Source organism: Furipterus horrens, unplaced genomic scaffold, assembly GCF_987537825.1.
Source record: "Furipterus horrens unplaced genomic scaffold, mFurHor1.1.pri manual_scaffold_8, whole genome shotgun sequence".
Taxonomy (NCBI): Eukaryota; Metazoa; Chordata; class Mammalia; order Chiroptera; family Furipteridae; genus Furipterus; species Furipterus horrens.
In genome coordinates, this window is record NW_028327178.1 from 91,461,170 (window position 1) to 91,489,040 (window position 27,871).

At 43.7% G+C, this 27,871-nt stretch overlaps 1 protein-coding gene across 1 annotated transcript; it reads right to left on the minus strand.

The window, feature by feature from the left end:
- Positions 1-1,386: 1,386 nt before the first annotated feature.
- PXMP4 (peroxisomal membrane protein 4) lies at positions 1,387-17,260 on the minus strand. The gene is made up of 4 exons (XM_090286252.1): positions 17,048-17,260; positions 13,349-13,411; positions 10,275-10,473; positions 1,387-6,589 (listed from the first exon to the last, which is right to left on the minus strand). The coding sequence occupies exons 1-4, from the start codon at positions 17,158-17,160 to the stop codon at positions 6,326-6,328; spliced, it is 639 nt and encodes a 212-aa protein (XP_090142378.1). The 5' UTR covers positions 17,161-17,260; the 3' UTR covers positions 1,387-6,325.
- Between the last annotated feature and the right edge of the window lie 10,611 nt (positions 17,261-27,871).

Sequence of the window (27,871 nt, forward strand, 5' to 3'; positions counted from 1 at the left end):
TTGAAGAGAGAAGCCCAGAAGGGCAGTGAGAACAAGGTTTCCACGGCCTACATTTCCTGACTTATTTCTAAAATTATGAAACCTGCAGCAGCTCTGAGCAGGGACCTGGAACAGACAATGGGGAGCCCTCTGTTTAAAAGCCCTCTCTAAAAACAATACTCTTAAGGTCAGCCAACTTTCCCTCAGTCCTCTGCCTGGGACCAAGCAGCCTCAAAAGTGAGTCCTGCAGGAGACCCTCTGGTTAAAATTAAACTTCTCACTCAAAATGGTCTTCAAGGCTGAAGTAAGACACATTCTCTCCCTATGAATCTGGAACTAGACAAAGGGAGGAGGGGAAATGACATTTCTTTTTATAAACACTCTCTAATCCATTAAAGAAAGCAACCTATCTGAAGTCACAGATTGTGGATTCATGGGGTTCATTCCAGGAGGTGGAGAACAGCAGTGTTCTGGTTTAGGTTTAAAGTCTTTTTTTTCTTTAAGTATATTTTATTGATTATGCTTTTACAGTTGTCCCAATTTTTTTCTCCCTTGATCACCTCCACCTGGTACACCCTTCCCTCCAGCAATTCCCTCCACCTTAGTTCATGTCCATGGGTCATGCATATAAGTTCTTTGGCTTCTCCGTTTCCTTTACTATTCTTAACATCCCCCTGTTTTGTACCTATCAATTATGCTTCTTAATCCCTGTACCTTTTCCCCTATTCTACCCCTTTCCCATTCTCACTGATAACCCTCCTTATGATCTCTGTACCTATGATTCTGTTCCTGTCCTAGTTGTTTGCTTAGTTTTAATTTTTGTTTTTTAGATTCAGTTGAAAGTTGTTTGTTATCATTTTACTGTTGACAGTTTTGACCTTCTTTTTCTTAAATGTGTCCCTTTAACATTTTATATAAGGGCTTGGTGATGATGAACTCCTTTGGCTTTACCTTGTCTGAGAAGCACTTTGTCTGCCCTTCCACTCTTAAATAATAGCTTTGCTGAATAGAGTAATATTGGTTGTAGGTCCTTGCTTTTCATGACTTTGAATACTTCTTGCCAGTCCCTTCTTGCCTGCAAAGTTTCTTTTGAGAAATCAGCTGAAAGTCTTATACGCACCCCTTTGTTGGTAGCTCTCTGCTTTTCTCTTGCTACTTTTAAGATTCTCTCTTTATCTTTAAACTTTTGAATTTTAATTATGATGTTTCTTGGTGCAGTCCCTTTTGGGCCCAACTTGTTTGGGACTCTCTGTGCTTCCTAGACTTGTATGTCTATTTCCTTCTCCAAATTAGGTAAGTTTTCTTTCATTATTTTTTCAAATAGGTTTTCAACTTCTTGCTCTTCCTCTTCTCCTTCTGGCAACCCTATGATTCAGATGTTGACACTTTTGGAGACATCCCAGAGTCTTCTTATTCTTTTTTTTTTTTTGGAATTCTTGTTTCTTCATTATGTACTGGTTAACTGTTTATTTCTTCTTTATGTTCCAAATCGTTATTTGAACCCTGGTTTCCTTCCTTTCGCTATCAGTTCCATGTGGATATTTCTTTGCTTTACTTAGCGTACCCTTCATTTCTTCCCTTATGTGTTTGCCACACTCAATGAGTTATCTGAGCATCCTTATCACCAGTGTTTTGAATTCTGCATCTTATAGGTTGGCTATCTCCATTTCACTTAGTTCTTTTTCTGGGGTTTTGATCTGTTCTTTCACTTGGCCCATGTTTCTTTGTTTCCCCAATTTGGGAGTCTCCCTGTGTTTTTCTGTATATTAGGTACAGCTGCTTTGACTCTCTGTTTTGGCACACCTGTTATGTTTGTTGTAAGGGGCAGAGCCTTAGGTATCCATCAGTGTGGGGCAACCCATTTCACCACTTTGTGGCACTGTATGTGGGGGAGGGGTCAGAGAAGGAACACCACCACTTGCTCAGCGCTCTCTCTGTTACAGTCACTTCACTCACTCCCCGTGTATGACTGGCGCCCCTCTAGCTGTTGCCCTAATGGTGGTTTCCAGAGTGGGTGGGTCTGCGGACGTTCTAGGACCATGGGAGCCCTCTAAACAGACTCTCCTGGGAGACAGGCTGTTTCTTCCACCGTTCCAACCTCCACTTGTTTTCACAGCCAGAAGTTATCGGGCTTTATTTTCCTGGTGCTGGAACCCTGGGCTATGCCATCTGGTCTGGGTCTGTGATCCCTCCCCAGGTGTCCCTCCCTCCTTTTTCAAATATGTGACTGCTTTCTTCCAGCCCACCGCTGCCACCACCACACCACAACCTCTCCGCCCTGGCTCCACCCCTCCTACCTGTCTGGATGAATATTTCTTCTTTATATCCATGCAGCTCGATTTTCTGGGACTTCTGGTTGTCTCTAGTTTTGAGGTAGTTGTATTCCTTCTTAGTTGTGGAGGGAGACCAGCATGTCTGTCTAGGCCTCCATCTTGGCCAGAAGTCTTGAAGACTTCTTCTTTAAATCCTTGGTTGAAGGACTTCCATACAGTTAGATATTCTGGCAGTTCTGGTTGTTTTTTGTTTTGAAGTTAGTTATCCTTCTTATGGTTGGGTGAGGAGGCAAAGCCTGTCTTCTTACACCTCCACCTTGCCTGGAAGTTAAAGCCTGATTTTTATAAACCCAAAATGCACTCATGGGAGTCGGAGAAGTGAACAATAGGGAAAGAAACACCATCTCCAAGGTCCTTTCTAGAGCCCGTGGAAGGCAGAAGCAGCAAGCATCATGAGGCAGCTTTTTGGCATCTCAGCCTGTGAATTATCGTTCTCACATGGGTTCATTGAACAATCTCTAATTTGGGAGCAGAGCAACAGAAGGGCCCCTCGTTAACTCGGTTTTGTCCTTCCCCTTTCACTTGGGAGTTCTGTGGGCCTGAATGTTGGGTGTCATCTATGATGAGGTTCAAGATATCTATAGTGGTTCATCTTCATACTCATCACAGTAAGAACCTGTCCAAGATATTTGGGGGGTGGGGTGGAGCTGGAGGGGAACCAGCTCAAAGAAAGAGTTCACTTACATATCATATTATTAATCAGAGAGCTACTAAACATGCAGAGGACAGGGAGGAATGCCGGAGTTTTTGAGAGGACAGTGCACTGTAAAAGGTTCTTATGAGACAAAGACAGGTGGCTGTGCATAGAGCAGCCCTGCAAGGCTGTACAGGGAAGTGCTACCAGTGAGTGCCTCTGGCAAGAAAGGCTGTTAGGGGTTGAGGTCGGGTTTAGGATGGAACCTGGCTTTTCTGTTCCATACCTTTTGTACCACTTAAGTTTTGTACTATGCATATGTATTATTAATTAAAAAGTTATTGTTTACATTCTTGCATGTCAGAAGGCTTTGTAAGAATATAGCAGGTGTTTAATAACCAAACATGTTAAACCATGGTGCTGTTTAAGGAACTAGTATTTATGGTGTGCCAAGGGCCCTTTGGCCATGACTTTTACTCATCTTAGGAAATGGAGGCTCAGCTAGGAGGGAGCCGAGTGGGGACTCCTTCCCGGTCTGCTGGAAGCCAGCACTCTGCTCCTCAGCAAGGACCACACCGCCTTCCTCCCTGGAGTGAGCAGTTGGAAGCACCAGATGCTCTGGCAGGATCCAGAGAGATGCCATCTGTGAGGGAAACCTATTCTTAGAGAGCAGAAACAGTCGGTGGTGGAGCCAGCCAAACCCCAGTGGCAGAGCAGGGAAGTGGGGAGGGCAGGCAGCCAAGACTTTACCTTCAGCTGGGGGATAGGACAGGCTAAAAGCAGGGTATACTCAATTCTCAGGAAGCTTCCTTCTATGTTTGGATGCCATTAGAAATAACAGCCAACATTTACTGAGTGCTTACTTTATGTGTGTCACACCATTTAATCCTCCAGATCATCCTATGAAATGCCTACTTTACACAGGATGAAACACAGGCACAGAGTGGTTAAGTCACTTGTCATAGGAAACAGAAAAACCAGAGCTGAGCCCAGACACTGGCTACAAAGCCTATGTCCCCAACCACCATGTTATATTATCTCTCAACCTGCTGCACCAGAAGCCAATTTCAGTTTGGGTTCCCCCAACAGCAGACCCCAAGACAAGGATTTGAGTACAAGTGGTTTATATGGGAAGTTGTCCCAGGAAGCACTGATAGGGGCACGAGGAAAGGGGAAAAAGAAGTGGGTACTATCAAGCAAGTAACCACTGTGGATAACTGGAAGCTCAGTCCTGCTGGGCCCTGAGAGCCAGAGTGGAACATGCCTACGGGCAAGAGGTATGGGAGTGGGGCTATTCATGTCACTGGTTGAGAGCTACTCCCTGGATGTATTACTCTTCCAGAACTACAGGATGGCAAAGCAGGTGCCAGTGGCAAGTGAGAACCCTCATGCAGAACAACATAGGGGTGGCAGTTGTAAAATTTGACAGGTGTGCACTGAAGTGGTAAGCTAGAGGGGATATGGGCAGGGCACCTCCACGTTTGCTATAAAAGCCACTTGTTGATAACCACCCCCGCCCCTCCACATAATTTTGGGATCTCATTCAGCCTCCATAGAGTGAACTAAGGAATCTTCTCCAAGTTTCAGTACAACAAGACCATGGCTGAGAACAGAGCTGTTAGAATCAGACCTAATCCCTCCTCTGCTACCTAACAGCTCTGTTTACAATTTGTCACATGGGATAATGGTTGGACCCATATCATCCCCTATTACCTTGTTATTCAAGGTGTAGCTCAGACCAGCAGCCAGCAGCAGCAGCACCTGGGAGTCTGTGAGACTTGTAGAATACTCAGACCCCACCCCAAACCCACTAAATCAGATTCTGCATTTTAATAAGATTTCCAGTGACTCATGTGCACATTTCTACTAGTAACTTCTAAATTATAAAAAAGAGAGCAAAGTACTCCCATTAGGCCAAGGGACTCCAATTAGTGGGTCATACACCAAATATTCCTGGAAACCTGACTGAGTTGTCCAGTTTGGTTTAAAAAAAATCAGACTGGCACATGAGTCTCCAGTTCACCATGTCCTCATCAGTCCCTATTGCATAGCACCTAGAACATAAATCATTTATGCCACTGCCAGGCAGTTGAGTTTGTACCCCACTCTGGAACAGGCCCTGTAATTAGCTAACATTTGCATGGCTTAGCTTAGGTTTCTAAATTTAAAGTAAGGCACTGAAAAACACATAGGCTTTGAAATTAGATTTGGGTTCAAACCCTGATAGGGCTACCAAACTAGCTGTATACCTAGGGCAAGTTATTTCCCTTCTCTGATTCTCTGTCTCCACATTTGTGAAAGAAAATTAAAGTACAGATCTGCAAGATCATTGTATGGATTAAAAGTAATATGTGCAAAGCACCCAGGAGGAAGTAGTTCACTAAATGGAAGTGATTAGTAATGACAGCAGCAGCGGTAGTAAGTTCAATGTGGACCCCGGATATTAAAACAATTATCCTCATTTTATAAGAACCTGAGGCTATGGAAGGTAAGAACCTTAAAGTTCCCAAAGTTACAGTAGTGGAGTGGGAACTCAAAACCATGTCCTCTGGTTCTGTATCTGCACTGTCCACTAGAATTTTGTGATAACAGAAGTGTTCTATATCCATATAGTCCAATACCATCGCCACTAGCCACATGTGGCTATTTACTGAGCACCTGAATTGAGACGTGCTGTAAGTGTAAAACACACACCTGATTTTGATGACTTAGTATATGAAAAAAGAATGTAAAAGATCTCTTTAATTTTGATATTAATTATATGTTGAAATGATAGTATTTTAGAAATTTGGACTCAAATATATAAAGGTTAATCTCATCTGCTTCTTTCCACTTTTTAAAAAAATGTGGCTACTAGAAAATTTTCAATTACATATATAACTATCACTGTGTTTCTACTGGACAGTGGAACTCTAGAGCTTCTCCAATAGGACACCCAAGACAAGGAACTTAATATTTTGTAAAAACGTATTTCCAAACCCACTGCCCACCAGGATAACAACAGTCAAACAACATACCCACCAGAAAGAGATTTCAGGGCCCTCCTCTGAGCTCCACAACCCCTGAGGCCTGGGTCGGGGGTGACTTTCCCTGGTCTCACAGAAGTTAGCAGCACAGCTGGAACCATGCCCAAGGCTCCTCAGCCTGATTCACACACTTGTTCCACCATTCAAGAATACCTAATGGGATTTTTGCACATTGGTGCTTTTGCTTTAGACAATGGAACCCTGGGATAATAAAAGTTAGAGTCTGAGAGCCATGATCTTGAGAAAGCAGGATCCTCTGGGAGGTTTCACTCATGGAGCCAATCTCAAGCCACAGCCAGACACCACCTAGAGCCTACTCGGGTAGGAGCCCCCATAAGCACTTCAGGGCTGCGTTACTTCGAGGGACGGCTCTTGTTGTAGATGAGGAAATCGGAGATGTCGTGCCATACGTTGCTGTCCTCGTACAAGTAGGTCATGGAGGACTGCAGCGAGGGCTGCAGTGTGGGCCGGTGGTACTCAAAGAGCCACAGCACCAGCCCCCATACTATTGCGGTGAACAGTGGGAATGGGTTCCACTTGGGTTCGGGAATGTAGCCCTTCTCCACTCCCAGGCGGCACAGGGCAAACAGGACACGTGACAACAGGTACATGTTGATCTGCAAGGAGGGAGTGACAGGGGATTATGGGTGTGCACAGCCACTGGGAACCTTTTGCCCACCCCCCACCCCATGCATGAATCAGTGTTTTTTCAAAGTTTGTGTGCAGGCCCTGGCCAGGTAGCTCAATTGATCAGAGTATCAACTTGATACACCAAGGTTGCAGGTTCAATTCCCAGTCAGGGCACATACAAGAATCACTAATGAATACATAAATAAGTGGAACAACAAATATCAATGTTTCTCTTTCTCTCCCTCCCTTTCTCTCTCTCTAAAAAACAAAACAAAACAAAAACAAAATTGGTGTGCAAGATGATCTGAAGTGGTAGCAGACATTTTAATATTACTATTTTATCTTTATTATTTTTATTAAAATTATTAATAAATATATTTACATGGTTCAAAACTAAAAAGTAACTTGACACCAAAAAAACCATAAAAAGAAATTTGATAAACTGGATTTCATCAAAATTTAAAAAATTTTTTTTGTGAAAGCCCATGTAAAAAGGTTGAAAAGAAAAGCTATAGACTGGGAGAAAATATTTACCAAAAAAATCTGACAAAGACTAGTATCTGGAATATATTTTTAAAAATCTCAAAACTCGCCAGTAAAAATAAAATCCAATTAGAAAGTGGGCAAAAGACATGAACAGATATTTCACTGAAGAGGTTATACAGATGGAAAACACGTACATGCAAAACTGGTCAACGTCATTAGCCATCAGGGAAATGCAAATTTAAAACCACAATGAGATGGTACTACACACTTATCAAAATGGCTAAAATAGCCCTGGCTAGTGTGGCTATGGATTGAGTGCTGGCCCGCGAACTGAGAGGTTGCCAGTTTGATCCCCAGTCAGGGCACATGCCTGGGTTGCAGGCAAGGCCTCCAGCTGGGGGCAAGCGAAAGGCAACCAATCCATGTTTCTCTCCCTCTCTTTCTCTCCCCCCACCCTCCTCTCTCTTTAAAAGTACAAATCTTTGGGGGGAAAAATGGCTAAAAATAAAAGTGATAAACCAAATACTGGCCAGGATGTGGAGGAACTGGATCACTTGTATATATTCCTGATAGGAATGTAAAGTAGTATAGTCAGTATGGAAAATAGTTTGCCAGTTTCTTATAAAACTAAACATGTAGGTACCACTTGACCCAACAATTGCACTCTTGGTATTTATCCCAGAGAAATGAAAACTAATGCTCACTCAAAAACTTGTACAAGAATGTTCTTAAGCAGCTGTATTCTTTTTTATTTTTAATTTTTTGAATAATTTATTTGTTTGTTTATTTATTTTTAGAGAGATGGGAAAGGAGAAAGAGAGGGAGAGAAACATCACTGTGTGATTGCCTTTCACTCGCACCCCCAACTGGGGACCTGACGTGCAACTTAGTCATGTGCCCTGACTGGAAATCGAACCAGCGACACTTGGTTCACAGGCCGATGTTCAATCCACTGAGCCACAGCAGCCAGGAGCAGCTGTATTCTTAATAGCCAAAAGTTGGAAACAACTCAGATGTCTTCCAGGGGTGAATGTTTAAACAAACTGTGGTACATCCATGCAACGGAATGCCACTCAGCAATAAAAAGAAATGAACTATTGACAGACACAACAACTTGGATGAATCTCCAGTGAATTATGCTGAGTGAAAAAATCCAATCTCTAAAGGTACAACTGTAATGACTCCCCTTATATAACGTTGTTGAAATGATAAAATTTCAGAAATGGAGGTCAGAATAGTTGTTGCCAGAGGTCAAGGAAAGGAGGGGAGAGGGAAGGAGATGATGTGACCAGGATTCCTAGCCTTTGGAAGTGAAATTTATAAATATAAAACTGAGGAAATGTTCTCAAAATATAAAATGCTCATATCCACAGAGTCCACAGTTCCGTGTCCAGGAACTTTCAGACAGACTGATGCATGTGTAAGAAGACATCCAAACAAAGATGTAGACTACATGTGTAATGGCAGAAGGCTATAGACCTCCCAAATGTCCATCCAGGGGAGAGTGGTAAAATCAGGCTGGTCCACCCACCCAGCAGTGGAGAGCTCTGATAGTAAAAAAAATATGAACAACTAACAAGAAAGGTCTCCAAGATAAAGCATTTCATTAAAAAGGGGGGGGGGGCAGTATGATCTCATTGGTGGAAAACCTGATACGTACACTGACAGACACACAGACAATTTCTGGAGGGCTACATAAGACACAGTTAAGGTGGCTGTCCCTAGACAGAGGCTTGACATTTGGAGGGGGATGGAAATTTTTTTTCAATTTGTTTCTACTTTTATCATCATGAATCCTAAGCCAGGTACACAGAGGCTGCTTAGTTTGTTTGTTTGTTTAATGTGAAAATAAAGCTATTTTTAGAATTTAAAAATATTTAGGCATTGCCAGGTGGTTCAGTTGGTTGAAACGCCATGGGTTGTGGGTTCAATTCCTTGTCAGGGCACAAAACTAGGTTTCAGGTTTGATCCCCAGTCAGGGTACATATGAGAGGCAGCCAATTAATGTTTCTCTCACATTGATGTTTCTGTTTCTCTCCCTTTCTTTCTCTCTCTCTCTCCCCATTCCTCTCTCTCTAAAAAAAAAAAAAAAATCAATCCTCAGGTGAGGAATAAAAAATAATGATAATTTTAAATTTAAAAGATGTTCAATAAAATTGAGGGAGGCAAATAGAGGGGTTACCAACTTGTCATTTTGCAAAAGAACTTTAAAATACTAAGCAGAGGCCTGGCTGGTGTGGCTCAGTGGATTGAGCACCAGCCTGCAAACCAAAAGGTCACCAGTTCTGAACCCCAGCAAGGGTATTCCAGTGAGATTCATATCCCTCAGTTGTGGGCCAGGTCCCCAGTCCGAGATGTGTGAAAGGTAATGGATCAATGTATCTCTCACACATTGATGTTTCTCTCCCTCTTTCTCCCTCCCTTCCCCTCTCTCTAAAAGTAAATAAATAAAATATTTTAAAAAACCCAAAAAACAGTAAGCAGCATTTAGTTTCATTTTTAAAAAAAAGAATTTTAACCCAGAAAAAGGGTAAGCAAGTTACAGAATAAAAGACAATTCTTTAATAAATCTTGTTTTATAAAAATCATATTCCAGGGTCGTTTTTCTTTTCCTCATTTTGCAGTAAAGGGGTTTTCTTTTTTTTTTTAATTTTTATTTATTTATTTTTAGAGAGAGGGTAAAGGAGGGAGAGAAAAAGAAGGCGAGAAACATCTATCTGTTGCCTCCTGCATGCTCCCAACCGGGGGCTTGTCTCACAGCCCAGGCATGTGCCCTGACCAGGAACTGAACCAGGAACCTTTCAGTTTGTAGGCCAGCATTCAATCCACTGAGTCATACTAGGCAAGGCCAAAAAAATGGTTTTCTTTAAAAAAAAAAAAAAAAAATATATATATATATATATATATATATATATATATATATATATATATATATTTGCCCCAGAGAGCAGTACACATTGATTTTGGGAACCATAAAATCCAATAAACTGGTTGATTTACAGATAAGGAAACTGAGGGGGAAGTATCTTCCCAACGTCACAGGACTGGTGAATCACTGACCCTCAGACTTGGAAGGGAGCCAGGAGCTCATCTTCTTTGACCTCCCACCCCAACTCATACCTGAACCACAACCCCCACCCCCACCCCCAGCCGGCCCCCACACACACTCCTGGGAAGGATTTTTACCTGGCTGTTGATATTATTGTTATCTCCAAACACCAGCAAGCCTCCAATGAAGGCAGCCAGGAATGAATGCACCTGGTAGGTCTTGCCCTGCACATGGGACTGCAGGGCACAGAGTCCCTTGTAGGTGAACACGAAGCAGGCCAGGTTAGACGAGTGGGTGTACGTGGCCTGCAAGATGGCCCGAAGCTTCTCTCGGAGGCTGCACAAATACAGGAAGCCACCATTAGCGCAGGCCCAGTTGTTCAGAGGGCATTTACCCACTGGGCCTGCAAAACTAGGCCCAGCAAGTTGCTCCGGGATGATGCTCATTCAACCCCAGGCCTCTAAGCTCCATGTCCTGGGGGCTGCTGCCTCACTTGATTCAGGCCTTTACTCCATGCCACATCCTCAGAGAGGCTTTCCCTATCACCCTACGTAAAAGAATGCCCATCACATCTGTCCCCTTACTCTACTTTTCTTTTCCCTCATAGGTCTTATTACCACCTGATATTTATATGCCATCCCAGTGGAAGGCAGCAGAAAGTGGTGTCTACAACTGATGTGTTCATTCTTGGGCCCAGAACAGGGCCTGACACAGAGTAGGTGCTCAATAAATATTTTTTTGGAGCAAATATGTGAAGACATGAATGAATGAAGGAGTTAGTGCCTACTTTGTGCTAGATCTGGAGATGCAATTCTGGAGGAAAAGAAATATCCTGCTGCCCTCATGAGGTTTATGATCTAATGGGAGAGGAAAATATAAATAATCTCAAAGCAAGGTCAAAGCCTGACCATGACAAGAAATGATCCTGGGATCTGAAGGATGAGGAGTCAATGGGGTCAAGAGGGCATAGGAACTACATCCCAGGCAGAGGGATCAGCAAAGGTCCTGAGGAGGGACAGAGAGTGGGGAGTAAAGGAACAGGGAGAAACCCGAGTAGAGGATGTGTGGGCAAAGGATGAAGGGAATGTAGGGTGGGAGGGGACCATGCTAACTTTTGTCTTTGTCCTGAGAGAAGCAAACATTTAAGTAGGGGAGGGAGTTGACTGCACCTTTAAAATTAAATCACTCAGGGGCAGTGAGGAAAACACGGGGAGAAGGTCAAGGTATACTCTGGGAGATCAATTAAAGAATGGTAAACCCAGCCCTGGTCAGTGTGGCTCTGTTCATTGGCATGTCATCCCATAAACTGAAAGGATGCCAGTTCCATCACTAGTCAGGGCACATGTCTTGGTTTCAGTTTCAGTCCCCAGTCAGGCAGGGCATGTATGACAAGGCAACTGATCAATGTTTCTCTCCACTTTAGTGTTCTTGTTCTCTCTCTCTCTCCCTGCATCCCACTTCCTGTCTCTAAAAGCAATAAAAAAAAAAAAAAATGTCCTTGGATGAGGACAAAAAAATAAATAAAAAGGAATGGTAAACCCAAGTGCTCTCAAGGCTAGATGAGGACCTTGGAGTGGGTCTACTAGGACCTGTGGAAATCTGTCAGGTGAGTGGGCATAGCCAGGAATCAGCTGGTTCTCACACCACAGGAACATAGTCCCAGTGTTGCCAGTTCTAACTAAGACAAGTTAGATTTCTCAGTTTTTAAGTGTTAACACTAATGCTGCTTCAAATTGCTTCTAGAATCTGACTGCTTCTCCTAACCCCCACCGCCACTATGAAGGTCTAAGCCACCAGTGTTGCTCACCTGGATTATTGCCACTGCCTCCTATTTTACATCTACTTCTACCCTTGGCACCCACCCCCACCTGTAAATAATCTGGCAACAAACACTTCACTCTCACACTATTAAAAGATAAGTCAAATAGCAGCATATCCCTGCAAAAAAAAATTCTTACAATTTCCTGTTACACTTAAAAGAAAAGCCAAACTCCTCTCTAAGGTTGGACAGGATGGGCCCAGGTTACCCCTGTGACCTTCCTCTTTTTTTCTCTCCCCTTCAATCCCTCTGCTTCAGCATGCTCAAACTCACCAGGCATGATCCCACCTCAGGGCCTTTGCACTGGCTACTCCCTTGGCCTGAAACACTATTTTCCCACTAGGGAAAATACCACTTGGCCAACTCTTTCATCTCCTTGAAATCTTTACTCAAATGTCATTTTCTCACTGAGGCCTTCCCTATTTAATTCTGCAGCTTGCCCCTCCTCCACTCCTGATCCTCTTTCTCTCTTTCCTCGCTCTAATTTTTCTTTTCCACAGACCATATCACCTTTTCACATATACTCCCCTTATTTATCATGTATGCTCTTCTGCCACCCCTGCTAGCATGCCAGCTCTACGAGGGCAGTGATTACTGTCTGCTTTGTTCACTGCTGTATCCTGGCACCTAAAACAGTGTCTGGTCTACAGTATATGTTAAATAAATATCTACTGAATGAATGACTGAGCAAAAGTTTTTAAGAAAATGATTTGGAGGACAAAAACTAAAACACACAAAAATAAATTTACAAAGTAAAACTACAAAAAGAGAAAATCTTGAAGCTGGATTTGGGCCGAAGTTTTCCATGTGAGCCTAATAAGCTCCAGGTGAGACTACATACATTAAGAACTAGATCACAAGGTGGTTTCTGAGAAGTGCCTTGAGGGAAGACACGAAAGATCAGAGGGAGGCCAAGAAATTTGAGCAATGAAGGGAGGTCATAAATAGTTTTCTTAGAATGTGATCCTCAGAGAACTGGTATGGTTTGCTAAAAACGAAACAAAGGTGGGGTAGAAGAGGAAAGGGTACTCCTGGCAGAGGGTACTGTATGAGCAAATGTGTGGCGGTAGAACCACACGTGGCATGTACATGGAATGACAGTGAGTCCTGTGTGCCAAAGGCTCCCCACGGTGAACATGCGGGAAGAGGGTGGGGATGCAGCTGAGGCCAAACTACAAAGAGCCTTAAGGGCCACACCTGGAAACTGGGCTTCTTTGGAGGGAGTGGGATCCAGGGGAGTTTTCCAGCAGGGATAATAGAATCAGAGTTATACTTTAGGAGGTGGTGGTGGGGACAGGCTAGACCCAGCTAGGAAGCTACTGTAACAGCTCTGACACTGAGGGCTGACCACATTCTCTCCCAGTTTGAGGGGTGTGCAGAGGGTGTGGGTACCTGCCACTCCGGAAGAGAAAGGTCATGACCAGTGCATGAGGGGCCCGGATTTTGGCTCCATAGCTGCAGAAACAAAAAGACAACAGTTACTACAGCATCACTGTATCAGTTTTTTTTTTCCGGGCTATCTCTTTTACCCCTTATCCCCAACCCATCCCTAAGCCTAACATCATTTTGGGATGGGAAATAATACTAGCTTTTGAATTAGATCTAAGTTCAAAGTGGATGGTAGAAAGGAAATAGTATTTGGTGTCAAAGTCCTGCAAGATTTTGCTGTATAAACTTGGATAAATCACTTAGCCTCTCTGAGCTGCTCTTTCCCCATCAGTAAAAGGTATTTTCCATTTCAGAGCTGTTTCTGGCCAGCAGGGACATAGCACATGTGAAAACTAGTTCAACCAATGTTAATGTCTCTTTCTTTCTTGTTCTTTTTTACCTTCCCCCTACCAAGTTCTCCACCTGCCAGGCCCTGATCTAACCAGGTTACAAGGTGTCAAAATCCATGGCAGCCTCCTTGAAACAACTGTCACAAGTCACATATTGTTGTCATATGAGTATCCATGAATGTTCACTGTAGGCTTGTCTGAAATAGCAAAAGACTGGAAGCAAACCGATGTCTACCCACAGAGAGGCGGGTTATTGGGTAAATAAAAATGGTCCCTTCATTCAGTGGAATGCTAAACAGCAGTAAAAGAATGAGGTGGCTTCATGTGCACTGCAAGGGTTCACTAGAGTGAAGCGTGTAAAATACAAAATTGTATAGAAATGAGGATATTCTTCTATAAACCTAAGAGTATTTTGAAATAAAACTTGTTTAAAAGATGTGGGAGGGGAATGTATGTATTTGTTTATGCAGATGATATCTTTGGAGGGAGACATGAAACTGAACACAGGGGTCACCTGCCAGGAAGGGGAGCTACTTGAAGGTAGAATAGGGTGGGTAGAACTCCCTAGCATTTGACTTTTTATGCCTTCTGTGAATGTTACTCCTTAATAAAAAATAAAAAAAAAAAAAAAAAAACTGATGAAGTAAAAATGTTAACAAGTTAAAGCCAGTGTTATTGTTGTGGTGGCCACGCTCATCTTCTGCCCTGCTTTGCGGTGGGCAGGAGCCCCACCCTGCTCCTAGAAAGCTCTTTGCTACACCTCCTCCAAAGTCATCTCTTTCTCTTATGAACAAAAAAGCCCTCAGCCTCCTCCAGGTGACCAGGAATAAAAGGACCCTTCCTTATACCCCAGACACAAGCATAACAGTGCCCCCAACTCCCTACGTCTGCTAGGCCCCCTTCCCAGAGTCTTCAAACTCTACTACCATTCACAGGATTACTCTGTGTCCTCAAAAACGGGATGTTCTGGATTTAAAATGACTCAAAGGATATTGTAGAATTGCACACCTGAAACCTATATAATTTTAGTAACTAACGTCACCCTAATAAATTGAATAAAAAATAAAATAAAGGACTTAAAGAACATAATGACAGGTGCAATGTAATGTCCTAGAGGATCCTGGTCTGGACAAACTAGCTGTAAAGAATATGTGGGGGACAGCTGGAACAATTTGACTGTTGACTGGACAGTAGTCAACATTATAGTATTAATATTAATTTATTAAATGTAGTCATGATAATTTAGCCATATAAAAAATGTTCTTACTTGCAGAGATGCAGACTGATATATATTAGGAGTGGACCATTAAAAAGAGTTAAATTTTACAAAGTTCACAAGTCTCAGTCATCCAGGTGCCTCCCTAAATATATGGCCCTTCTTTACAAACAGCATATTCTTTTTCACTTTCAGGCCTTTGCTCAAATCATTCCTTCTACTTGGGATGCCCTTCTCCCTCTGGCAAACTCCAACTCAGCCATCAAAATATCACCATCAGCTCTTCTGTACAGCACTCCTGATCACCTGGTACTGCCATGACAGTTCAATGATCAGTCTGCCCCTTGAACTCCAGATCCTTATACATGCGCACGGTGTCTTAGCACTAACCAGTAATGGGATCACTGCTTAGAGAATCCCTGTATAGGTGAGTTTGTTTCCATTTTACAGAGAGGAAACTGAGACCAGAAGAGATGAAGGAACTGGGATTTGAGACCAAGGGCTTGACCTCAGCAAGTGCCTGCCCTGGCTGAGAAGGTTCCTGAGATCACAGGAAAAGCTGGGTGGGAACAGGTGTACAAAGCCAGAATTGGGCAATGCCCATTGGGCAATGCCCACTGGCACCAGGACTTGTATGAATCCTATTCACTCCTGCTTTGTCCTGTGAATAGCTTGGCAAAGGGACACAGATGTTATCTCAGGGACCATTCTCCCTAGTTACACCAACGCATGGCTGATATGATCTGGCTAGACTCAGCAGGAATCAACTTCTGCCTGAAACTCTGGGTGCACATGGAAGCCAAGAGCTTAGTGTTGACGTTAGGCATCCTTATGTTTCAATCCTTGCTCAGAACCTGACCAAGTAATATAAACATGAGCAATGAGTTTACCTTTCTGAGCCACAGTCTTCTCACCTGGAAAATGCAAACAATGGCAATTCTTACCTTGCACACTTATTCATTCATTCAATAAATATTTGAAAGTCTATTGTGTACCAGTTACTAGGAATATACCAAAGAACAAAGTATATAAAAATTTCTGTCCCCATGAAGGTCATTTTCTAGTGAGAGACAAAGTATACATGAAGGTATGTGGGAGGTGGAGGAGGGTATAGGGGGGATAAATGGTGATGGAAGGAGACTTGACTTGGGGTGGTGAACACACAATGCAGCGTACAGATGTTTTGTGGAATTGTGCACCTGAAACTTATATAATTTTGTTAACCAGTGTCATCGCAATACATTAAATAAAAAGAAAAGAAAACAGGATACATGAATGAACTAGTTAGTGTCATATGGTGACAAGTACTATGAAGAAAAATTAAGCAGGGAAGAAGGTAGGGGAGTTCAGGGATGGCCTCATTGAGGAGGTGACCCAAACAGAGGCCTGAAAAAGATGAGGAATGTGAGCCAGGCAGAATCCATATGAATATAACAGTAACAGCAGCCAACAATTATACATGCATATCAGGCATTGTGCTAGGCATTACACACATATTGACTCAATCCCCTGACAGTGTAAGTACTATTATCACCCTCATTTTATAGAAATTGAAACTTAGAAGGGCTAAATGGCTTGCTTAAGATCACACAGGTAGGTGGCACCAGGATTCAAACTGAGGCAGTCCACCGTCCTTGTCACCATGCCAGGCTGCCACTACAATGCCAATTCCAGGACAGAGATCTTTGTTCGGTTTGTTCTCTGTTGCATCCTCAGTTCTGGCACAGTAGGCTCTCAATATACGATAGCTGTTATGCATAAGGTCTAAAGGAGGCCTAGCTCCCCTCCAGGCACCAGACAGTAGAAATGACCCAAAGGGGGGACTACAGAGACTAGCATGGGAGGTGGTCAAGGCAAAAGGGTCAGGTTGCAAAGCACGAAAAAGGTCCAGAAAAAGCGTAGTGAGAGCCCTGGCCCAGAAGGCGCTCGAGACCCCAAATCCAGCGCCCACTGCGCAGATGATGGACACCGAGACCTAGAGACACACTACGGCTGCTCAAGGCCACACAGCGCAGCGGCGCCGGGCCGGGCACACGCGCCGCTGACCACAGCCAGGCCTGTCCCTCAACCCCGGTCAGACCCTACGGCCCCACTCACACTGCCCCGTTCCGGAAGCCTTTAAGCACGGCCAACGCAGCGTGGTAGCGGCGCTTGCGCAGCAGTGTGTTGACAGCCAGGAGTAGACCCCGCAGCTGCTCCGGGGCTGCCATAGCCAGGATTATAGCGCGTGGGCGGAACACCGAAACCAAGTGCGACGAGCACTGACAGTTCGGTTCTGGCTGCACCGCCCTCAGCTCCCGGCAGCTCCAAGCCGCGCCACCTCATCTTTACGACCATAGGCTGTGTGTTCTGTCACCCAGGCATGAAAAGCCAATCACAGAGCACATTTCCTTCACAAGAGGAATGCGACGCACGCTCTCTCCTGAATAGAGGTCTGATTGGAAGAGGAGAGCTCGTAACCAATCACAGTGGGCTCCGCCTGACTCGACCTAAGAAAAGTTAGAATCAGACACCGGGATTTGGCCAATCAGAAAGCATGGGTCCTTTGGGTTTGGAAGGTGTGTCACCTATGAGTTTCTAAAGTTTCCTGGAAGAGGGGTTGCCCTCCCTAGAGCTGGAATGGTGACCCTAGGAGGAGACAGCTTTACACAGGACAGTTCTGACTGGGTAACAATGATCATAGCGATCTTCTCTGAGCTTAAATCACTTAGCACCATCAGTGTTATCAATTTATTCTTAAAATATCTAAACTTGCCACGGCCCACAAGATCCTGTATAATCTGGCCCCTGCTTCTCTGTCTAAACTCATGCCGGGTCACTTGTTCCCTCATTCATTCCTCTCCAGCCAAACTGGCCTCCCTGGTGTTCCTTGAGCTTTCCAAGAAAGCTCTGGCTTCAGCACATTTGCAGTTGCTATTTTCCTGCCTGGTATGCATCACTCCCAGTTCTTCCCATGGCTAGTTCTTTCTCAACTTTCAAGTTTCAAGTCAAATGCCACCTCCTCAAAGAGGTCTTCCTAGATATCCTATCTAAAGTAGCACTTGGTTGAAGCATCCTCCTGCAGACTGAAAGGTCATGGGTTCAATTCCCAGTCAGAGCAGATGCCTGGGTTGCAGGTTCGGTCCTTGGTTGGAATGCGTACTGGAAAGCAACCCATCAATGTTTCTCTCCCTCTCTTGCCCCAACCCTCTGCCCCCTATTTCTCTTTCTAAAAAATAAATAAGTAAATAAAGTAGCACTGCTCACTCTTTGACTTATCATCCTCTTTTTCTTCATAGAACTTTTCACTCCTTGAAATTATTTGTCACATGTTCATTATCTATTGCCCCTACCACAATGTAAATTCTGTGAGGACAGAAACCTTCTCTGTTTTGTTTTCTGCTGTAACCCCAGCAATTAGCACATGGTGGGTGCCCAGTATATGCTTGTTGAAGTAACATAATTTGGGTTGTCATCTCTCAGAGCACTGATAAATGACATCTATGTATGATGTCACTGTGGAGTTATCATTGGATAACAGCTACAGATTGAGCAGCAGTACTTATGAAACCAGAAAAGCCAGTGTTCACGCTGCCTGTCATCTACCAGACCCAATAAGCAAAGACAGGGATTGAATCTCTATGGGCACTTTATTCAGATGGTTGGTGATCTAAGACGACAGCAGGTTTGTACCCTAACAGATTGTCTTCAATTCCACTATAAATGGACCCTTTTTGTAAGGAGAAGAAAAGTGTAGATAAAGGGTTTGGAATTCAGGGAAAAAGTTAATCAGATAAAAGCTGCAGCATTCTTCCATCTGTGTCCTGGGCAGTGGTCCTTGTGCCCTGGGTGGTGGTCTTTTGTTCTGAGCAGTGGCCATCCCACCCTGGAGTACAATGGCTTAAATACCATCTTGATTACTCAAAGTCCTCCTGAGGCACAAAGGTGGAACTGCTTGTGGTTTACTGGAATCAAGGTGGGTCATACCTCCAGTTCCTGAAACAATAGCTTTTTACATACATTGATTACTAAGCTTATTAGCTGTTACCTGAAACTAAAATTTTCCAACATTTGAGTCGTCCATCAGAACAACAGTAGTGTTACGAGGACCTCGCTTCTTGTCTTCTTGAGAGAAGGAGTTCAGAAACAAGACACAGATAGCAATTAGCAAAGGGAAAGTACATTTGGAAGATTTTCAAGCAGGTGACTCAGACCCAACTGAGTACCCCACAGGGCTATAAATTTAGGGTTTTTAGGCTTGCTTGGACTTCCTGGCAGCCTTCTCACCAGTGTCCCAGCTCCTCCTCTCCCACTGTTTTTTTCCTGCCAAACTCATGCACATGTCTCTGCCAATAGTGGGCCATCGTATGCCTGCACTATTCAGGTTTTGAGGCCATGCACAGGCTCTTTTTATCATTTTTGCCCTTTATGTCTAGAGTCCCCAATGGAAGGTCACATAGTGGTTATTACTTTATTTATTAGTCACCTGTGCATGCTTCTCATGGATGTGTAACTGTCTTAAAACATATCACGAACTTGGAAATCACAGCTAATCCTCTGGTTACCAGCTAATGGCTCCCCATCTGTCCCCTCACTGGGTTATGTCTAGATAGCTGCCTATTTGAAGACTATGTATCTCTAATACTATTGCCTGGATGATGTCGGAGGTCAGTGAAGGTGAAATTATGCTGGGCCCATTTTATTACTGAAACTGGGTTTTCTTTCTCTCTCTCTCTCTCTCTCTCTCTCTGTGTCTCTCTCTCTCTTTCTCTCTCTCCCTCTCTCCAATAATGATGGACTGGTTAATTCAGGAAATCCTTCCTCTGAAAATAAAGGCAATGTTAAATAAAATATAAAAATATCCTCTGGGGTGATAGGGACTTCCGGCCAAGATGGAGGCAGAGAAAGACACGCTGCATCTCCCTCCACAACGAAGAAGGAATACAACTACCTCAAAACTAGAAACAACCAGAAAGTTTCTGAAGTTCCAGAAAATCAAACTGCATGGAAGTCCCGCAAACAAAGATATAAGAAGAAATACTCAGCCAGACAGGTAGGAGGGGCAGAGAGGACGCGGTATGGTGGCGGTGGCAGCGGTAGCAGCAGCAGGCTGGCAGAAAGTGTAGTCACATATTTTAAAAACGCAGGAGGGACACCTGGGGAGCTTTCCCAGCTCCTCACAGGACCTCGAAGCCCATGGTCCCAGCACCAGAGAAAATCAAGCCTCATTGCTTCTGATTGTGCAGAACAGTGGGGGTTGGGGGGGAGGCAGAAACTGCCAGTCTTTCAGCAGCATTCGCTTGTTTAAAGGGCCCCCACGGTCCTAGAACATCCGCTGACCCACCCACTCTAAGAACGACAGCCAGGGCAGCAGCTAGAGAGGCGCCAGTCCGGTGTGGAAGTGGGAGAGGTGCCTGGAAAGGGGACGAGTGCTGGGCAGGCGGCATTGCTCCCTCTCGGACCCCTCCCTCCCACACAGCGCCACAACATGGTGAAACAGGTCACCTTGCACTGATGAATCCCTAAGGCTCTGCTCCTTACAACATAACAGGAGTGACAGCTCTACCTGGGACGCCGAGGCAAACAAACACAGGAGCCTGTCAGAATGAGGAGACAGAGAAGTATGGCCCAAAAGGGGAAACGGATCAAGGTTCTGGTGGGAGAACTAAGCGATAAGGAGATGGCCAACCTAACAGATGAGGAGAGAGACAACCTAACAGATGCAGAATTCAAAACACTGGTGATAAAGATGCTCACACCTGGCTGCTGTGGCTCAGTGGATTGAGGGTCAGCCTGCAAGCCAAGTGTCGCTGCTTTGATTCCCAGTCAGGGTACATGACTAGGTTGCACCTAAGGTCCCCAATTGGGGGCGCAAGTGAGAGGCAACCACACAGTGATGTTTCTCTCCCTCTCTTTCTCCTTTCCCCTCTCTCTAAAAATAAATAAATAAACAAATAAATAAATAATTTTTTTTAAAGATGCTCACAGGTTTGACAGGTATGCTTGAGTATGACAAACAAATAAGAGAAGAAGTGAAGGCTATGCTAAGTGAAACGAAGGAAAATCCACACAAAACCAATGGTGAAGGGAAGGAAACCAGGGTTCAAATCAATGATTTGGAACATAAGGAAGTAAAAAACAGTCAACCAGTGCAGAATGAGGAAACAATACTTGAAAAAATAAGGAAAACTTCCCAAATTTTGCGAAGGAGATGGGCATACAGGTCCAGGAACCATGGAGGGTCCCGGGCAAGCTGGACCCAGAGGGGACCACACCAGGACGCATCATGATTGAGATGCCAAAGGTGAAAGATAGAGAGTCCTGGGGGCAGAAAGAGAGGTGGACAGTTGCCTACAGGGGGGTGCCTATAGGACACTTTGCGGAGGACACTTTGCAGGCAGGAAGGGACTGGCAAGAAGTATTTAATGTGATGAAAGGCAACCCGGAACCAGGATTACTCTATCCAGCAAGGCTATCATTTGGAATGGAAGGACAGATGAAGCGCTTCCCTGATAAGGTAAAGCTAAAGGAGTTCATCATCACCAGCCATTATTATATGAAATGTCAAAGGGACTTAAGAAAAAGAAGATCACAACTATGAACACTACAATGACAACAAATTCACAACTATCAACAACTGAATCTAAAAAATAAAAACAAAATCCAACTAAGCATACCAGAATAGGAACAGAATCATAGGTATGGGGATCATTTGGAGGGTTATCAGCTGGGAGGGGGGAGAGGGAGAAATGGGGAAATGGTGCAGGGATTAAGAAGCATAATCGGTTGGTATAAAGTAGACAGGGGGATGTCAAGAATAATATAGGAAAGGGTGAAGCCAAAGAACTTACATGCACGACCCATGGACATGAACTAAGGAGGGGTGGGATTGCTGGAGGGAAGGGGAGTATTGGGCAGAGGGGAGCAAGGGGGAAAAAATTGGGACTACTGTAACAACATAATCAATAAAATATACTTAAAAATAAAAAATAAAAATAAATTAATTAAAAATTAAAATAAAAAATAAAAACACTTCTGAAAAACACTGAAATTCTTAAAAGCCTGGGGAATGCCCAGGCCAATTCTTGGTTGAAAGCTGATAACCAATTAACAGGAAGATTGGGTTATTGGAGATCCAAAACTACTTATGACATCAGGGTGTTAGCCAATATTGAATCTGCAGAATTTAGTTCATTAAACACATAGGGTGAGAGAGACAGAACTGATAGTCCAGGGTCTGCCTGTAAGAAACAAGGACATAGTGACTCCCAAACCAATAGGAAGTCATTAGTAACAAAGGGCAAATGTAATTAAAGGGTTTCAGGGCAAATGTAATTAAAGGGTCTCTGAGAGGGGAGTTGACAGCATTAGCATATTTACAAATCACAATAGGGTCATTAAGATGAATGCCTTAGATTGTAACTAACCAGTAATGGAGAAATGGTGAAGGAGGAGAGGGGTGGGGGAGTTAATTGCGTTAGGGCTGCGAAGCTGATTGCTCTCACTTTAGGGTGAGGAAGCTCAGCAATTTCACTTTAGGGTGGCAATTTCACTTTAGGGTGGCAATTTCAGGGTGGGGAAGCCAAAACTATAAAACCCTGTAACTTTGTCTACTTGGGGCGCACATTCTCCTGGCTGTGAGGGTGCACCCGGCTCTGCAGACTCGTGAATAAAGGCCTCGCTTTACTGCTCAAGTTCTGTGTCCCAGTTTTTATTGTGAGCGTTTCTCACAAGGGTAATCTAGTTATAGATCTATCTCCAACTTATTTGCAAAGTTATTTAGCTACATCTTCCCAGTTCTGTGTTTGGTGGCAACAGTCTTCCTGCTTTTGATCCGAGATATGTGTGAGGAACTGCAGAATGTCATATCCTCACCCCTTTTCCATGATTCATCTGTTACTTATCTCCTATTGGTTTTGTGAGAAACGCTCACAATAAAAACTGGGACACAGGACTTGAGCAGTAAAGCGAGGCCTTTATTCACGAGTCTGCAGAGCCGGGTGCACCCTCACAGCCAGGAGAATGTGCGAGCCAAGTAGACAAAGGAAACTGGTTTTATAGTCTTAGCTTCCCCACCCTGAAATTGCCACCCTAAAGTGATTATCTTTTCCACCCTGAAATTGCCACCCTAAAGTGATTATCTTCCTCACCCTAAAGTGAGAGCGATTAGCTTCCCCACCCTAACGCAATTAGCTCCCCCTCCCCTCTCCTTCTTCCCCGTTTCTCCATTACTGGTTACTCCGGAGTTACAATCTAACACGGTTATCTAAATGCCCCTTCTGTGGTTTGTAGATATGCCAGTGCTGTCAGCTCCCTTCTCAGAGACCCTCTAATTACATTTGCCCTTAAGACCCTTTAATTACATTTGCCCTTTGTTACTAATGACTTTTTACTGGTTTGGGAGTCACTATGTCCTTATTTCTAACAGTTTGAGAGTCACTGGCTTGCTTCTTTATCCCTAACACATGTGCCTCAATGTTATAGCCATTGGGCCCGGTGGGAATTGGACCATGAGAAAATGCTTTATGTCCTTTGAAGCTTGCCTTGTTCTTTTGCCTCTCTTGATCGCTTTATTTACCAGCAGCAGAGGTTTTAACTTTAACTCAAAATGAACTTACCCTCCCTATTTTATGGCCATCTGAAGCCTTTGTGCTCAACACACCCTGACCTGAGGGAGATCTCAACATTTCTTCAATTGTTATCCTGGAACAATATCTGTTTTCTGTAATCAGCACTGTTTAACACTGATTGATGAGCTTTAAGTGCATGCTATATGCCCTTAAGCTTACTGCATTCAATAAAAGACCCAGGAAGAAGGAAATTGAGGCATCTGTCTCTCAGACATTTGTCAGCCTTTTCTCCCCTAGCACAAGCTGCCTGGTAAGTCTTCATTTCATCTGCGACACCAGGGAGTCTCTGTATGAAGGGGGTCTCCAACAATGATCAGCACATAGAGAAAATCAGGCACCCAAGACTTCATGAAGAAGAAAAACCAGACACAAGAGATGGGAAGAACAGATCAATACAGATCTCAGGTATTATAATTCACAGACACAGGTTTTTAAAAATTGTACACATAATATTTAAAGCTAGAAAATAGCTACAGAGAACAAAAAAAATATTTTAAAATATGGAAAATTTGAGAAGGAACCAAACAGTACTTCTAGAAAGGTCACCTAATACTCCCATGAAAAATTAGTCACCAAACCCTGACATGGTCCAGTATCAGGAGAGGGTTGTTTGGAAACTATTGGATCAGCAAGTTCTTCCTGGATGCTATTGTTACAGAAACAGGGGAGTCCAAAAATCCCCAGAGTTTGCTGCTGGGGATGGGGAGAAGGAAGCAGCTTTCAGAATGCCTCCACATGCCTGAGGCTGGTGGCCAATGTCTTTCTTATGCAAAATGGCTTTAATGCATCCAAAGCCTCAGGTAGATGAGAGGAGTCTTGAACCAGGGGACGGTATGGAAAGCACACAGAGCCTACGTAAGGGTCTGTGAATGGTCAGAACTGTTTGCAACGCCCACTGCGTCAGATGACGCAGTCAGGGATATATAAGCAGCTGCAGACATTTTAGCTCAGACTCTCTCGCTCTCTGACTCGGGCTCTCACTCGCGCTCTTGCTCTGGCTCGCGCGCTCTCTCTCTCTCACATGCTCGCTCTCAGGGTCTCGCTCTCTCTCTCGTGTGCTCCCTCCACGTGGCTTGGTGAAGGGGCCTTCTCCATGTGGCTTGGAGAAGGGGTCTCCAGGCTGCTTTAAGAGGCTCTCGCCATGCAGTTTTGAGAAGGAGAGAAGATCCACGCGGTTTGCAGGAAGAAGGCAGTTTGCAAGGAGGCTGAGAATCCAGGTGGTTCTGCATTGAGAGCTGGAGGGCACCACAGTACAGAAAGGACCTCCCCAATCAGGATTGAATGATTGGCAGCTGCTGGTAAAGCTGAACTGTGTTTGGAAAGTAGGGAAACGGTTTCTGTGACTTTCCTAAAACTAGCCTGGTTTGGAAGGGGGGGAGGCAAGGATATGTGTTTGTGGGTATTTTAAAGAGCATAAGACTTAACAACAGAAATCCGCAAATAACTAAATCTATATAACTGTTAAATAAACAATTCTTTTTCTTTTCGCTAAACTCTGGTATTGAGAGTTATAATTTTGGCGGCGGGCAATCGGGCCCCTAACTAAAGAGCCCGTGGGTTTGTTTTCAACTGGAGTAGCCCAGGGGTTCTGTAACACTATCTTTTGCTCAACCCTTCTCTTGGTGATAAGTTTCTTTCCTCAAGGAGTCTGGGGTAAAGAGTTGCCACATGGGAACACTTATTCCTTAAAGATACTTTTTAATTGTACCTAACTCAGAGTTCCTCAGGGCAAGGCCTTTTTATTCATCTTACCCAAGCAATCAAATTTACTTATTTAACAAGCTCTTACAGAGTACTATTTGCTGTGTTTCAAAAACTGTTTGCCCAGCACTTTATTTCGTTCTCATAGCAATTCTATGAGGTAGGAACTATAATCATGGCCCACTTAACAAATGGGAAACTGAGATGCAGAGAAGCAAAGTAACTTGCCCAAGATGATACAGCTAATAAGTTATGAAGCAGGACCGGAATCCAGACCTGGTTCAGAGTCTTTTATCTTTATCACTTTATTAGTTTGCTAGGACTTTCATAATAAAGTACCATGAACTGGGTGGCTTAAGCAACAGAAATTTGTTTTCTCACAGTTAAAGGCTAAAAGTCCAAGATCAGGGTGCTTGGAGGTTTGGTTCCTTTAGAGGCCTTTCCTTCATTTTTGATGGCTAGCTTCTCACCATGTTCACAAATGGTCGCCCTTCAGCCTATGTTGTCAAATCTCTTATAAGGACATCAGTCATATTAGATTAGGGCCCACCTATATGACCTAATTTAATGTTAACAGTATTCCTTCACTTTTCGCGGGTATTACATTCTAGACGCCCCCCTGCGATAGGTAAAAATTCGTGAAGTAGGAACCTTATATTTATTTTAGTATTTATACATATATGTCAAGGCTTTATAAACCCTTCCTACACACCTATAAACCATTCCCAGTCCCTTATTAACCTTTCCAACTCCCTTATTAACCTTTTCCACACTTTTATAAACACTACTTATGTTCTTAAACATATTCTACACTCTTAAACCTATGTAACTAACAACATACCTATACAGTACCGCAAAAATCCCGCGATATAGCGAAAAATTCACAATAAATAAATATAATATTTTTTAAAATCCCGCGATACAGTGAAGCCACGATAAGTCAACTGCGATATAGAGAAGGACTACTGTAATTATTTTTTTAAAGGCCCTATCACCAAACATTGTCACATTCTAAGGTACTAATGTGAGAAACGCTCACAATAAAAACTGGGACACAGGATTTGAGCAGTAAAACGAGGCCTTTATTCACGAGTCTGTAGAGCCGGGTGCACCCTCACAGCCAGGAGAATGTGCGAGCCAAGTAGACAAAGGAAACTGGTTTTATAGTCTTAGCTTCCCCACCCTGAAATTGCCACCCTAAAGTGATTATCTTTTCCACCCTGAAATTGCCACCCTAAAGTGATTATCTTCCTCACCCTAAAGTGAGAGCGATTAGCTTCCCCGCCCTAACGCAATTAGCTCCCCCTCCCCTCTCCTTCTTCCCCGTTTCTCCATTACTGGTTACTCCGGAGTTACAATCTAACACGGTTATCTAAATGCCCCTTCTGTGGTTTGTAGATATGCCAGTGCTGTCAGCTCCCTTCTCAGAGATCCTCTAACTACATTTGCCCTTAGGACCCTTTAATTACATTTGCCCTTTGTTACTAATGACTTTTTACTGGTTTGAGAGTCACTATGTCCTTGTTTCTAACACTAAGAAATCAACACATAGGATGTCAACATATGAATTCTGGAGGACACTACTCAGCACATAACAACCATCATTACATACTCCAAGAGTCTCTAAGTTGTGACTGAATTTGGTTCAGTGTCAACCAGTTGGCTCTGAGGGAATGGGACATAGGACAGATAGATTTTAGTGGAAGAAGAGATAGGGGTAAGGAGCTGAAAGTTTGAATGAGGGGAAGCCTCACTGGGGAACCTGCTGGAGAACCTCCCTAAAAGCTCATTCGGTTGTTCCATCAGTTAGTCAGTCAATAAGCATTTCCCAGGTTACCTCTGTGCCAGGACCTGAGTTCCAACCAGAATGGATGAAGCACCTCCCCTGCTCAGGGACTCCCTATTTAGGGGGTAGAGAAAAAGCAAACTTCCAAGGGCTAAAGATTATCATATGAGAGGGGTCATACCAAGTACTGTGAGAAACTAGAATAGCTAGGGAGGGGTGGGATCTTATCCAGGGAATCAGGGAAAGCTTCTTATAAGAGGTAAGATGGCAAGCTTCTACTGTTCCAACAAGGGTGGAAGATGGTCATTTTGATAAGAGAGAGCAGCAAGTGCAAAGGCCCGAAGAGCAAATAAAATTCAACTATTTGTATATACACCTGGATATATAAAAATACATGGAAAGCTGCTAAGGCTTGTATTAGTAGAATCTTTTATTGTCCAGTGCCCCCCAGTGGCCCTGTTCATCTATCCTTCCTCATCTCCCTGTACCCAGAGCTCCTTTTACAGTCCTTGGTCTCCTTTCATTTTTAACACAGGGCCTTTACACTTGCCCAAGGTAAGATAACTAATAAGCTCTATCTTTCTTGTTTCCTTTTTTTCATCTGACTCCATCTCATTTCTCAGGTCCGCCTCCCCAGAGAGGCCATCCCTAACGACCCTGTCTAAAGAAGGCTTCCCTCCTTCTAGAAAAAAATATTTAAAGTTATGGAACAGTTCTTTTATTTCTTGTTTACAGCCCATCTCACTTACTGAACTATGACCCCATGAAGGCAAAGATTTTTATGTTTTTGTTCATGGATGTGTCCTCAATAGGTACTGGACATTT